Source organism: Chinchilla lanigera, unplaced genomic scaffold (assembly GCF_000276665.1).
Source record: "Chinchilla lanigera isolate Chin_1 unplaced genomic scaffold, ChiLan1.0 scaffold00052, whole genome shotgun sequence".
Lineage (NCBI taxonomy): Eukaryota > Metazoa > Chordata > Mammalia > Rodentia > Chinchillidae > Chinchilla > Chinchilla lanigera.
In genome coordinates, this window is record NW_004955453.1 from 590425 (window position 1) to 604516 (window position 14092).

General features: G+C 51.6%; 1 protein-coding gene and 1 pseudogene across 8 annotated transcripts in view; one reads left to right on the top strand and one right to left on the bottom strand.

Annotated features, from left to right (window-relative positions):
• Positions 1–14092, bottom strand: part of LOC102026497 (arf-GAP with GTPase, ANK repeat and PH domain-containing protein 1) — a gene marked incomplete at its 5' end in the record, with an annotated part of 356403 nt that overhangs the window by 21744 nt on the left and 320567 nt on the right. The window contains 1 exon segment of one of the 8 annotated variants that reach the window (XM_013519938.1): positions 4466–4847. Within the exon segment in view, the coding sequence (XP_013375392.1) occupies positions 4763–4847 (85 nt within the window). The 3' untranslated portion in view covers positions 4466–4762. 8 annotated transcript variants of the gene reach the window in all.
• On the top strand, positions 5705–13336 carry LOC102025974 (annotated as a pseudogene).

Below are 14092 nucleotides of genomic sequence, written 5' to 3' on the forward strand. Positions count from 1 at the left end.
AAGCGTGAGCAAGGAGCAGCCGCTGGTTTCTCTTCCTCAGCTGACCTTAAATGTCCACAGTGCTCAGAAGCACACACCCAGGAGGTGACTTCGTCTGCGGGTGGCCGTGCCGTGGTGGTGCTGTTCACAGGACAGTTCACCACGAGCATTACACAGTATGTTATCCTCTAGAGTGAAGGAAGCATTCGTATTTAACAAGCAAGAGTTAAGTTTCTTTTCATGAACATCACCCAACTTCTAACAGGACCAGGAGGCAGAGATTGGTGGGATGGTTTATTTTCCACACCTGACACCGAGTGTGCCTGGCTTGGACCCCATGAGCGAACATCCCTGCCTGCTGCGCTTTCTGGTGGAAAGGGTGCTGAGGTTGCTGCGCAAGCACAACAGTGTGGTCACCAACTTCAGTCTTTGAACAAAGGCCCACTGATGTTCCACGGGTCCTAGACAGTCCAGGTGCTTCATCTGTCAGTTGGCGGCAAAGCTATCACCAGTCCACTGAACCATGGCCAAACACAAACCCTACAGTGAGGGCTACAGAAATGTGTTTTAAGCCCATGTGCCCTCTCCTCTCTCCCAAGACGGCCTTGCCCAAGCTGCCCAAGTTCAGGCCCCTAGAGCTGGGAGCCGGGGACCAGGGCCAGACTCTGCCCCTACGTCGAGTTCTCCTCCATCCTCAGGAATGACAGCTGAAGCCTTTAAAAAAGGTTCCTAGCAGAGATGATTTCATTGAGACAGTCAATACACACCATGTAAATGCAGCAAAAGTCAGAATCTGGGGCTATGATCATTGCAACTAAAATGACCTAAGGAGCCCACGATTCTGCTTTTGAACGTGTGCGCCAAAGAGCTGGAAGCAGGGACTCCAATCCCCACACGGGCACCTACGCTTCCTGCAGCACTATTCACAGTAGCTAAGTGTGGAAGCCACCCATGGGTCCACGACAGGCCTGGATAGAGCAAAAGGCAGAGCATGTGTGATGTGGGAGATAAACTGGAGGAGATTATGTTCAACAAAATAACCGGACACGGAAAGACAAGCGCTCCATCCCGAGACATCAAATGCCTAGACACAGAAGGCAGAACCGTGGGTGCCAGGGCTGGGAGGAGGCTGTTTAACGGGCAGAGTTTCAGCAAGGAGCGGTGGAGCCCGTGAGTCGGGTGACACTGCTGGCTGTTCAACAGTGTGAATGTGCTTAATTCCAGTGAATCCTTATAATAGCTGGGCTGGCGAACGCTATGCTGTGTATATTCCACTGCAGCTTCGTCTAAAACTCAGAATCTGAGCATCCCCCTTCAGCAGATGCCACTCTGCAGCTCACTGAAGTCTCATGCCCACGTTTTGGTGCCCCTCATTAGTATAGCGGAGGAACTCAAATTCAAATAAAACCTTATTATCAGTACTATCTGGTCCATACTGAGCTTTCTCCAAATGATCCAAACATACGCTTCAGAGCAGAAGTTTCTGTCCCGCCTAGGATTGTGTCCACACAGATATGGTGCACTGCCACACTCCCTTCTTTCCTTTTGCCTGGCAGTCCCTTCCGGTGCCTCTTGGTCTTCCATGACCTGATATTTTGGAGAGCTCAAGCTCTCTGTATCAAGAGTGTCTCCTAACTGTATCTGTCTGACTCTATGTGGGTCAGCTGTCACTACAGAGAGCCACAAGCCTCTCTTATTGGGTGTTCCCACTGGGAGTTTGGGCACAGGCTGAAAGCGTTGGCCAAGGACCTGATCTCTGTCCAGGAACCTTGTGCCCATCATGATCGCTGCCCGATTCACAGGCTGCCACCTTGGGATGATGACTGCCTGCTCCTTCCCCAAGAGCCCCAGCACTGCTAAATGATACCTGGCCGAACTTCTGTTGTTGTTGTTTTTTTTTTTTTTGGTACCAGCAACCAAACTCACAACCTCGCATTTGCCAGGCAGGTGCTGTGCCGCTGAGCTAAATTCCCAGCCCCTGGCCGAACTTCTGTAAGGAAGCGCTCTCCACCTCTACCTTCTTGAGGTATCACTCTGGTCCCATGGAGACTTGGAAATTAACTGTGTCACTAGGACCAACAAGGTACCTTTCACTGTTTACACTGTTCCAGCCTTGGCCCAGGGGGCTTCTCCAAGCCTCCTATTTCCACCCACTCGTGACCCTGAGTCTTTGCCAGTTTTGTTGGTGCTTGCACCGTGGCTCAGCTGGATGCTCCAGTGCCCTCTCGCCCTTGTCCTTTTCCTGGCTACATCCAGAATGCGCTGCTTCCCCAAGGTGCCGACTCTGTTCACAAAAGCCACCTTTTGTTTCAGTGCAGTAAAAAAAAAAAAACAAAAACAAAAAACCCTTATTTTGGTCTTATTTTAAAAGAAAATTTTACAGAAGTTTTAGTAAACTTTCTCATATACGGTAGACTCACATGCAGGTAAGCTAATTGTGCAGAGAGAGCCCAAGTACCCAAATTGGAGGGATGAGGGGAGGGGTGCAAGCCACAACTCTAGGGGTGCGGTAACAACTGGGACATGGACACAACGGCCTGCATTGCTCAGACTTCCTGAGCCTCACTGTGGTCATTTGCACTTGTGGATCTGTATGTTCAGTTACATGCAGTTTCATCACAAGTAAGCTCCTGTATCTACCGTCACCGTCACCGTCAACATCCAGACTCTTCTACACAGGGGTCCCTCTTGCAGCTCCTCCCTAGCCACACCCACCACCCTCCGGCCACCCTCTCCATCCCTAACTCCTGAGGGCCACTGGCATCTGCGCTCACTCTGTTCCTTCATTCTGTGAGGAGTGCTCTTGCTATGTTGCCCAGGTTGGCCTTGAACTCCTGGGCTCAAGCAATCCTCCAGGCACAGCCCCGAGTCACTGGGACTTCAGGGGGTATTACTGCACTCGATAATTCTGTGAAGAGTGTTATAAAACTGGACTTGCAGAGCTAGCATGTAATCTTCTGAGTCTGGCTTTATTCTCTCAAATAACCCCGTGGGCTCACCCATGTTGCTGTGTGGATCAACTTTCACTCCTTTCGTGGGTGCGTGTTGTTCCAAGGCACTCGTGACGTTCAAGGTGCTACAGCTCCTTTACGTTGGCCCCCACTGGAGGATATCTGCCTTCTTCCCAGCATCAGCGGCTCTGCATGGAGCTGCCAGATGTTTTTGCGGGACCTTAAGTTTTGATCTCTCTAGGATAAATACCCGAGTACAACTGCTAGGTCACACTGGAGCTCCATATTTAGATTTATGAAAATGGGCAAACTGTTTTCCAGAGTAGAGACACCAGTTTTTAAAAGGACTATTTGATAAAAACCGAATTCCATTATGAAAGAGGATGACTTGGAGGAGGAGGTGACCTCCCTGCATTTAAATGGCACAGTGAGCTGAGACTCCTGGGCCGACGGCCACCTCTGTCTCCCAAGTCCCTGGGCAGATGGAGAGGCAGAGACGGCTTCAGATCTGCTTCAGGTAGTAGACAGCACTTGGAAGGTGAGGATGGATATGCAAACGCATGTATATTTAGAAAATGTGGCCGAGGGGAGCAGGGGCAGGCAAGTGGATGTGTTCATAAGCTAGCGCAGAGGAGGGCAAGTTTCCACCGTGGTCAGCGCACAGTGCGAAGCCCCACCTCTTCCAGCTTTCAGCAGGAAAATGTGATGAACGTGAACAGCAAAAACCCGAGCAGGCGAAAGCAGGCAGCAGAAGAGTTCCCCAGGGTCCCCGCCAGAGGCCTTGGGCACGAGGCGCCCCGGCTCCTTGCTCACTCTTGCACACCTCTCTCCCTCCCTTCCCGGGCTCTTTTGGGGCACATTTGGAAATTATTTAAGAAGATAAAATGCCTCTAATCTGTTACCAATTAGAAGAAACATGTGAATATTCTTTTCTAATTTGTGGCTCTTGAGAGAGAGAGAGAGAGAGAGAGAGAGAGAGAGAGAGAGAGAGAGAGAGAGAGAGAGAGAGAGAGGAGTCTCAGAAACCAGGGAGAAGTAATTGAAATAATTACGCCAGCTCCTGAATATTTCTATTATGCTCTTGAAAAAGAGGGTGGATCTGTCCGCGTATGATGTGCCTGAGGGCTGAGTGTATCTGTAAGGACATCAAAGCCTGGGACTGAACTGCCAAGCAGCTCTGTGGCGCTGGAGGGGCAGAGCGGGGTGCAGGAGCCCTGGGTTCCTGGCGCACACACGCCGCTCCCTGCAGCTCCACTCACCCCAAACTTCCCTGTCCTGGGGACTCACATGCAGTAAGGGCCCTGTATGGGCATAAGCCTGATTTATAACACGAGCCGTGTGGATTTTTTTTGCCCCTTTTTGCAAACCTAGTTATAGTGCGACTTGAGTGACTAACTCCTGAAAATTGGTAATTTCTTGGTGCTTAACAGTAGAAGGTCTGTCCAATGAAAAGTGAGGCGCGCTAATAAATTTATAGGGCGTTATATGCCAATTAGACCGCATGAGCCATTCAAGAGGCGAGGATGCCAACCGGGTTATCATTCCGCAAACGCACTCTTTATTGCCTACACTCCTGCAGACCAATCCCTCATTTATATGTTTGAAAGCAGCATATTAATGCTGACTGTACAGGAACTGCGAACTGGCGGAGGGCTTTTCTGGTGAAGCAACCTCCTCTTCCCCGTCGTCCAAACTCCTTTTGTTCTTTGGTGGCAGACAAGGACGTTGAGACGTGTGTGGAGTCTACAGGGAACAAGGATCATCCCGGACTTTGGGTGTAACCAGCAGGCACACGCCACTGGGGAGCCTCCCGGTTACCGAGGTCCTTGTGCTTAGTCCAACATCACAGTCTCTTCCGCTGGTACCTGAAGGCAGTGTGCACTGAGATGGCCGAGAATCCCAGACGTGAATATGGCCCTTTTGGGGTGGAAAGAAAATATGCAGAGCTGCGTGGGCCAGAAGCGTGTAAGCTTGCTCTCCATATTAAAGCAATGGACTGACTTTGAATTTTGGATATTTTCGGATGCTTCCCAAGTGTGGTGCCCTGTGCCCTGCGCCCCCTCTGTCCACCGCTCCAAGTGGCGCACAGCACCTCCCTCCCGCCTTCTATGCTTTCAGATGCACGCACCAGTTCTTTCCTTTCTCCTTCTCTTAGGTGGAGGGCGTTCCGCCCTATGCGTCTTCACAATCTCACCTTCACCATCCCCTGCCTTGTGGCACACTTATCCTTTCGTGAAATACCAGCTAAGGGCTCCTGGGTACCAGGGGCACTGTGACACGTCCTAAGACTCAGGTGGGGCAGAAGCACCAGAGCAGGGGGAGACGGTACATTTTTTGTGGGATCAATGCTATAATTCACGGGAATAAAGCTTCAAAGGAAGCCAGTCCATGTTCTCTTGTTTTTCCTAGGCACAAAGCCCTGCATTTAGTTCACAAACACTGAAGTGTAGTTAGACCCCGATAAAGACGACACAACTTCCTCAGCTTAAGAACATTCACAGAGGGCACCCCAAATCATTACAACATCTACAGATCCAAGGGCAAATCACTGAAATGAACGCTGAAGTTCAGAGAGGCGTCAATCTCTGGAGGCCCCTGCTGTCCACTGACCCAACAGGAAAGGCTCCTCACACACGAACTCAGAGCCCCTGATGGCAGCCGGTCTTCCCATCTCCCTGGCGGAACGGGGGTCAGCTCGCTGCCCCCAGTGAGCACGTGAACCTCCCCAAGCGCTGAGTTAAGGAGACGTTGCTTTTGCCAACTGTGGAGTGAAGATGCGGGTAGACGGCCTCTCTCGGGAAGGCTGCCCACGGCCAGGTGCCCTCGGGGACCCGGAGAGGCTCCAAATGCAAGGCACGCGGTGGAGGGTGCCCTCTTTCTGGAAGCGATCATCATGGATCTGAGGTGTTTCTTGGTTGAGGCGGGTGGTTTGCCCAGTTAGCATGTCACAAACTAGACACAGCAAGGACACGGGGCAGGTCTCATCTGTTCTCCCTGAGGCTGGCTTGCTGGAGCTGATGTTTCATCTGGCCGACAACTATGGCCACTGTCCCTCTGTGCCTCACAGGCCTGGGAACCAGCCTGCAAGGACGTTCTGCACCTGCCGGCCGGCAAGCAGGTGCTAGGAGGGGCTGCACCATGCAGGCACTCAGAATGTCCCCTGCCCAAGGCCTCTGCGCTGCCTCTTCCCTGCTGCAGCCGTGGGATTGTGCTGAATCTAGTGTCACTGCAGACAACTTCCTCTGATCTGCTCCTTCGCAGACAAAGAAAACGGGTATGTCCTTGGCTGTCATCTAATAGCAAATGCCACACTGCTACCCATAGTGCTACTGCTAAAATGCTGGGTGAAGCTAGGTATGGGGGCGCATGCTGGTAGTCACAGCCACTCAGGAGGCCGAGGCAGGAAGATCACAAGTTCTAGGCCAGACTTGGGAATGTAGTGAGAGCTTGTCTCAAAAAATAACAATAGATTGGAGATATAGCCCCATGCGAGAGTGCTTGCCTAGCACGTGTTAAGCCACTGTATCTCCATCACCACAAACAACACAAAACAACCACAACCACAAGAGTGCGTCACGTCATCACTCTTATGGAAGGATCCATGTTCAGAACATCACCTGATCACATGGGTCACAGGTGGTGTGAGCCATGCAAATGGCCACTCCTGGGGACAAGTCTACTGCGGTCCTACACAACACCCACCATTCCGTAGGAACAGGACAGCAGATGGGAAGACGGCACGGTAAGGTCATGAGAAGTGGGTGGTTGTAATGGAAGAGATAAATGCTCCCCAAAGATGAGATCCTCCTTTACTGGAGCGGGTGGGGGGGCAGCAGGGACTCTTTCAAGGAGCACAGAATGCTGTCCCCACCCCTGCCCCCACCCGGGGCTCTGGCTTCTTCTGTCCCACCTCTCCCCCGAAACGGCACTGGAATGCCCTGTCCCCTGATGGGCTCCATAATGAGAAGTGCTGTCAATCACAGCTCCATTAGCCTGGACAGACTTTCACTTCCTGAAACAATTTATTGGATTCCCAGAAGCAAATGGGCCTTCTTCCTTTTCAGCGCTGTTTTTAGGGAGCTATTCAGAGGGAGTGTGTGTCCCTTCTGTCCCTGCTGGGAGGCCTTTGTTTCCTTCATTTACTCATGGAAGCAGTTTCCTGAGTTTGCCTACCTCCTCTCTCCTGGGTTTCCCCAGTGTTTGCCAAAACTTTCCTCCTCGGCTGCTCAGCTGCCGCACAAAACCCACCAGCTGTTTCCAGCTACTGAGCCAGGGAGCGGCGAGGTTTTATTTGCAGATTTTTGGAGGGTGGCAGAGCAGGGAGTGGGGGAGGGGAGAGGCTCATACTTGAAGAAATTAAATTAATGCAAAGAGCGAGCAAGTGAGCAAGTGGGGAGCGGGCGCCAGGAGAGGCCTCCCCTCTCTGCAGCTCTGCGTCCCGGCCCAGCGCACCTCCTACCTCCTCTACCTCAGTCTCGACTAAGCAGCTAGCTAGCTCTATAAAGAGCAGCTAAAGATCCTCCTGCTAAAATTTACCCTACGAATAATGGCATGCTTTAACGTATCCCTAACACTTATGACATCCGTGTTGACGACTGAAGTTTTGCTCTGCTAAAATTTCCAACTATTTAAAATACGGATGTCTCTAAAAGGCAGTGCCACTGCTGCCCTGCGTTTGAAAGATCAGTGTATCTTCTGGGTTCTGAACTGAAGAAAGGATTCAAGATTACATAAAATAATATTCTCCTTCTGCTGCTCTTCTCAAAGAGTAACGGATGCCAAGCACCTGCACCCGAGTGGGAAGGCGACCTCCTCTAAGCATGAATCAGTTTAACTTTTAACCTGGGAAAACAGACTGCAGCAGCAGAGGGGTGTCCTGCCCCCTGAGAATTTCAAGTCAATAGTAAATTGGGGGCCACGTTAGTGCCACTGAGATCCAATCACGATAAAAGTATGCAGCCATGTAAGAAATAATATCTATTAGGCTAATTTAATCACCGAATACTTTACAGATGAATTAGAATTTAGAATCCAATTATTTCCAACATTTGGACTGTCACAGTCTATGGGGGCAGGAGGAGGGAGAAGGACCCTCTCCCGCTCCCGGGCCCCGACAACAGCAGAGAAATGACAAGTCTGATGGGGATCTGTGCCGTCACGTGCCCCAGCCATGGGGTCCAGGATGCCCGGGTTTGTTATCCCTGATGGACAGCCCATGTCCCTGCCAGGAGCCCCAGCCAGCCCCCTGGGAGGCCCTGTCCGCAGAGCTGGTACCCGCCGTCACAAAGGAGGCCAGCTGGCCTTGTCCTGGGTAGCTCTTGGGCCTGGAAATCTGCAGGGTGCACAAGAGGCCAGCGAGGGACCCGGGAAGGCGCTGGCAGTGCGACTCTGCCCTTCCCGCTCCAGCTCCCTGCCTTCCTGAGGGCTGTACCGCCTCCTACGGCAGCAAAGGTTACGTGGAGATGAGAGAAACGAGGGGAACGCAGAGGTCAGGCACCTCCTGGCCTTGGGGATGTGGACGCTGTCTGCTGCCCTTCGAGTGGGGAAACTGAGGCCTGGGAAGGGAGGGAAGCACGAGAGACTGCTTTCTCCTTGGCCTTGCAGAGTGCCCCTGGCTCAAACAGACCCGTGCAGACAGCCGGGGTGGGAGGTCGGGGCAGGGGTGGGAAAAGAACTCTCCAAGTTGCTCATCAGTGATCCGAACAGACAGATGCTCCTGAAAGAACTGAGTGTGATCTTCCCATCTCTGTTCACACAAGGCCAGTTCAGGCAGCGCTGAAACTGGGGGAGCACGAGCTCTTTTAATTGATACGTAAGTTATACATAGAGTTGATTTTTTTTTTTTTTTTTGGTCTTGGGTTTTAGGGCAGCTATGTGTGCCCAGCAACGCTGTCTTTCAAGGAGGGTTTCAAGGATTTGAATCCGGACAGATTTTCCGGAAAGAAAATGGCTGAGAAAGGACTCTTCCTTCTTTTTTTTTCTGTTGTATGCTACATTTTCTTTAGGGGATAGAAATATGCAGAAGCCCTTTGCAATACGCCTGTTTTGCAAGTCTCAGGAATCTCCCATATTTCCAAGAGCAGAGTGGGAATGTTAGGGGAAAACCGCCACTTGTAATACATCCCAGAATGACCTGTATGGTGTGAAACGAACGAAGGTACTACGCACTGAAATTTTAATACGCCAGCAGGTCACGGGGCCAAATACAGTTGTTTAAAGCGGCTGAAGAGACCCCCTCTTCGTGGGGATGCTCAACTAAACCGAACCAGCACTACAGCCACTACCCACAGGGGCCTCCCTGGCCCATTCCGAGGGAGGAGGGGACCCCGGCATTTACAGGCCACAGGGGTTTTATGACCGGGGTGCTTCCGCCTGGCTGAACAGAGAGCGCCGACCCCCCAGACTCTGCGAGCCCTCCTGCGCATTTTCTCCCACCTGGCACACAATGGCTCCTTATTATCCCTTTAATGACTTACTGAGCTGGACCGCTCCCTGCCAGCCCACCAGGACCTTTGTGTGTGCGTGTGTGCGTGTGTGTACGAGTGCACACACATCCACGTCTATCTCTTTGATTCATTCAATGGTGGGCAGGGCACTGGACGGGATCTCAGAAGATGCGTTCCTTGTTCTAGGATGATTTACTGTGGCTCTTACAAACACCTGTTCATCAGTTTATCCATTCATTAAGAAAAGCCAGACTTAACATTCAGTTGATTTTGAAAAATCTTCCTGTGTAATATATTAAGAACAAAACTCCCCCCACTTTATTAAAATATTAGAAACTCTACCTAAGAATAATCATAACCAACTCTTAAATTTGGGGTCATTTCTCTCTTCTACCTACATATGTGTGTGCAATACGCACACTTAATGCGCCTCCATGGTGCTTTCTTACTAATGGACGTGCTCAACGCAGGAGAGTAAAGCCAGTAACTGCTTGAAAATAAATGGGCTCTGCTTCTTAAAGCAATGAGAATCACTTGTAGTATCTCTGCTGCAATTTGGGTGGGTCCGGGCCCCCCAATCACCTCCTTATGACAAAAGGAGATCCTTCAGAGATCTTTTCATCAGAGAAACCTCGGCCTTCAAAGTCACAGTGTCAGTGCGACCCGGTAAGGCAGACAGTGCTTCCTACAACACGCAAGCTCACAAAGACAGCGCTGCTGGGCACACATAGGCTGCCCCAAACCCAAGACCAAGCCGAGGCCACTGACAATGGCCTCCCACGGCAACTCTGCCACACCCTCTACATGGAAGGCGAGGCCTCTCTTTTCTCAGTAGGTGAATGTCACAAGCCGCAGGCCCTCAGGGCCACTGCCGGCCCGCCCTTGGCCGGCCCCTGGGGAATCACCTTCCTTTCTGGAACAGTCAATGCGAGGAGGAGCCCTGCCTCCGTGTGACCCAGTGGGCAGCAGCCTCGTGGCAGGACCTGGTCCTCAGCTCCCACCACATGCCTAATTAATGACCCTGCTGGTCGCAGCTGGAAGAGCTGAGCTGGGGGTGATTAATTAAATTAGCTGGCAGAGGAAATTACAGTGGAAAAGCCAAAGTTTGATTGCTCCATAATTAACCGCAGCGCAAATAATATCTGCATCTATAACTTCCAGCGATGAGATCAGAAGCCAGTTGAATCTGGCACTGATTGAAGCTGTAAATATCCTGTGGTGAAGCATGATAGGTTTGTTCTAGAGGGAAAACTCCCAGAAATGGACATCTAGCACATGGGTCAGGGGAAAAGGGCACCAGAGGAAACTGGGATGGAGCCTCACCTTCCATATAGCCTCTTCTGACATTCAAACAAGCCCTCTTTCATATTTCTTTTGGGTTAGCTGCCAGGCGTGCTGCCCTATCCATGCATCTCTGCGTTCCAGATTCTACTTCCTGTGCACAGAGCCTGCGCTGGGTTTCCTTCCCCTCTCCTTCCTGGGACTAAAACCTAAACGTAAGATAATTTTACAGGCTAATAGGAGGGGGCTGCTGTCATCTCCCTGAGAGGGATGTTCTCTTTAGACCATCGGATGTGTGCACTATGGCTGCTCTTCTCGATAATGACATTTTTTCCTTCGTAACAACTTCATGTCTAAAACATGGTTTCATTAGCAATAGGATTCCACTTAAAAGAAAAAAGTGTTTTATGCAGCTAATTGTCTTGCCCAAAACAAAAACAGAAAACAAAACAAAACCCTGCAGAACTTGCAGCAGAGGAAACATTTCTTTTGCTACCAGCCATGTACTTTCACTGATGAGCTGTTTCAAGGCCAAAGTCATGCATCTCTACCGGAGATGCTCTCAAAGTAATGACTTGGCGGCTTTGGACTGGGAGGCGTGGCTTCTGTCTGCAATCGGTCAATAACAATCTGCCCGGATCTCGACACCTGAGTCTCTCAGTCAAGTTGAGGAAATGCTGCAGCCGTTGAAATGTGACACACAGAGCGCAAGCCAGGCATCTCTCCCCAGAGCTGCCCTTTTAGAAAATCAGAGGAACGCAACTCTGGCAGGCAAGGCAAGTCTTGTTACTCTCATTTTTCTTAGGTAAGAAAGTTGAGGTTCTGGATGGTACTCCAGTGTCCGAGCCCAGGATCCTCCTCTGGATTCTGTGGGGTCCTGCTTGTAGCCCAGGGCTCCATCTGCGGCCTGGACCGAGACCTGCCCTCAAGTACCACAAATCTGGGTGAAAAGAAGTAAGTGGGCAGGGCTGTGGCTGTCATGGGCTGGGAGATGACATGGGGTCCACAGAGCCCAGAGAACTCGGAGAAGAATGTGGTGGGCCGGGTGCTGGCTCCCTAAGATGTCTACGTCCTCACCCAGGAGCCTGTGACTATCTGACCTGGCACAGAACTGGCGATGTGACGGTCAAGGACCTTGAGGGACAGGTGATCTTGGGTCATCCAGATGGCCCGTGTAATCGTCAGGGTTCTCATGAGAGGGAGGCAGAAGCATCCTAGGCAGGGACTCGAGGCCAGGGGCCAGGGTGTGTGCAGCCTCTGGGAGAGGACACACAGCACTCAGTGTGTCGAGAAGGAACACACCCTCGTGGCCCAGTTTGGAACTTCTGACTTCTGGGACTGTTGGCAGGTCCGCTAGGAAATGAACCATGTTACTGTAGACCCCCAGCGAGATGTATTTTGCCACAGCAGCAAATGAGGAAGAGGAGTGAGTAGGCTTTCTGTTAGCTGCCCAAGGTGCTGAAAGGGAAGAAGGCCAAGGGGAGGAAGGTGGCCCCAGCCCTGCTGCCGTGAAGAAGCAGGAGGCCAAATCCCATTTGAGAAGAGGCCGGAGAACTTTGGCACTGGACAGGACATCCAGCCCAACAGAGATCTCACCCACTTTGTCGAGTGGGCCTGCTACGTCCGGCTGCAGCGACAGAGGGCTATCCTGTATAAGCAGCTGAAGGTGCCTCCTGCAATTAACCAGTTCACCCAGGCCTTGGACCACCAAACAGCTACCCAGGTGCTTAAGCTCGCCCACAAGTAGGCCAGAGACTAAGCAAGAGAAGAAGCAGAGGCTGTTGGCCTGGGCGGAGAAGAAAGCTGCTGGCCAAGGGGATGTCCCCGCTCACTCAGAGACCTCAGAGCAGGTGTTAACACTGTCACCACTCCGGCAGAGAACAAAACGGCTCAGCTAGTGGTGACTGTGCACGACATGGACCCCACTGAGCTGGCTGTGTTCCTGCCTGCCCTGTGTCGCAAGATGGGGGTCCCTCACTGCATCATCAAGGGGAAGGCCAGGCTGGGGCGCCTGGTCCACAGGAAGACCTGCACCACTGTGGCCTTCACACAGGTCAGCTCAGAAGACAGAGGCGCGCTGGCTAAGCTGGTGGAGGCGATCAGGACCAACTACAGTGACAGATACGATGAGATCGTCATCACTGGGGAAGCAATGTCCTGGGCCCCAAATCTGTGGCTCACACTGCCAAGCTGGAACAGGCAAAGGCTACAGAACTTGCCACTAAACCGGGCTAAGTGCACTCTTGAGTTTTCTGTACATAAAAATAATAAATCACCCTTAACCTGGAAAAAAAAAAGAAGAGCAAGCAGGTACAAGTGGGGCGGGTGAAACACTGGACACGGAAGGGGCTGCTCGTGGGGCACCCACTGAGCCCGAAGGCCGGCATCATCGGTCCCCCTTGGCCATACAGTCTCCGTGAAACCCCTTCCCTTGGCCTGCGAGGCCCACGGGCCCCCAAACTCGCCATGACCGCAAGGAGCTCGTTAGTTTCTCTTTCATGTCCCCGAGTCCATCCAGCAGGGGGCTCTGACTGTCTTTGTTTCTGAGAACCTTTCAAGCATGTGCACAGTAAACAGCCTTGGACGACAGAAATGGCATCTTGGCCCCATAGCACAGGCAGCTGTGCCCATTAGAAAGATCTGGGCTCCCCAAGCTCAGGGCTCCTCTCCAGCAGTGCACCTCAGGGTGCATGGAGATGCCACAGGGTCCTGCACAACTGGTCGTGGAAAAGACACAATTACTATTACTCTAGCTGCTGCTAGTGCTGTAACCAACTTAGCCTCTGACTCAGGAGTCCCATGTGTCAACCACCTCCATGACACTGTGCCAGGGCACCTCCCCAGGGGGCACAACTTCAGACCCTTTACATTCTCACCTCCCTGCCTCAAATGTTAGTCACTAGCATAAGCAAAGAATCAGAACCCGGGTAAGACGCACACGAACACGTGGTCATCTGAGCCTTATCGCACCGCACATCTCCAAGTCCAAAGATGCATGATTAAACGAGGGGTTGACTGCTGGAGCGCATGGTGACACCAGTAAAAATAATGCTCTGTGGTCTTCTAGCGGTGTCGGTGCGACGCTATGTGAGGCAAGTGCTCTACCACTGAGCTGCATCCTCAGCTCTAAAAACAATGCTTTAAAAGACATATATAATGATAGAGAAAGATGTTCACGTCCTCCTGAGAAAAAGGCTTAAAATTGTTCTGAATGCACTTAAAAAAACTCGGCAAAGGAAGACTATATTATCAGTGGTCCCGGGCTGCACAGTAGGTGCTGAGTGGCAGATAAAGGTGCAAAAATTTGTTCATATTTACAGCTCTGTCCCATGGCCTGGATTAGCCTGTGCTGTATATACTTCCGGTCAGATCAGCCACCCTACTGGAGTCTCTCGGGAGTGCGGATCCTACTGTGAATTCTCCACACAAGGGACC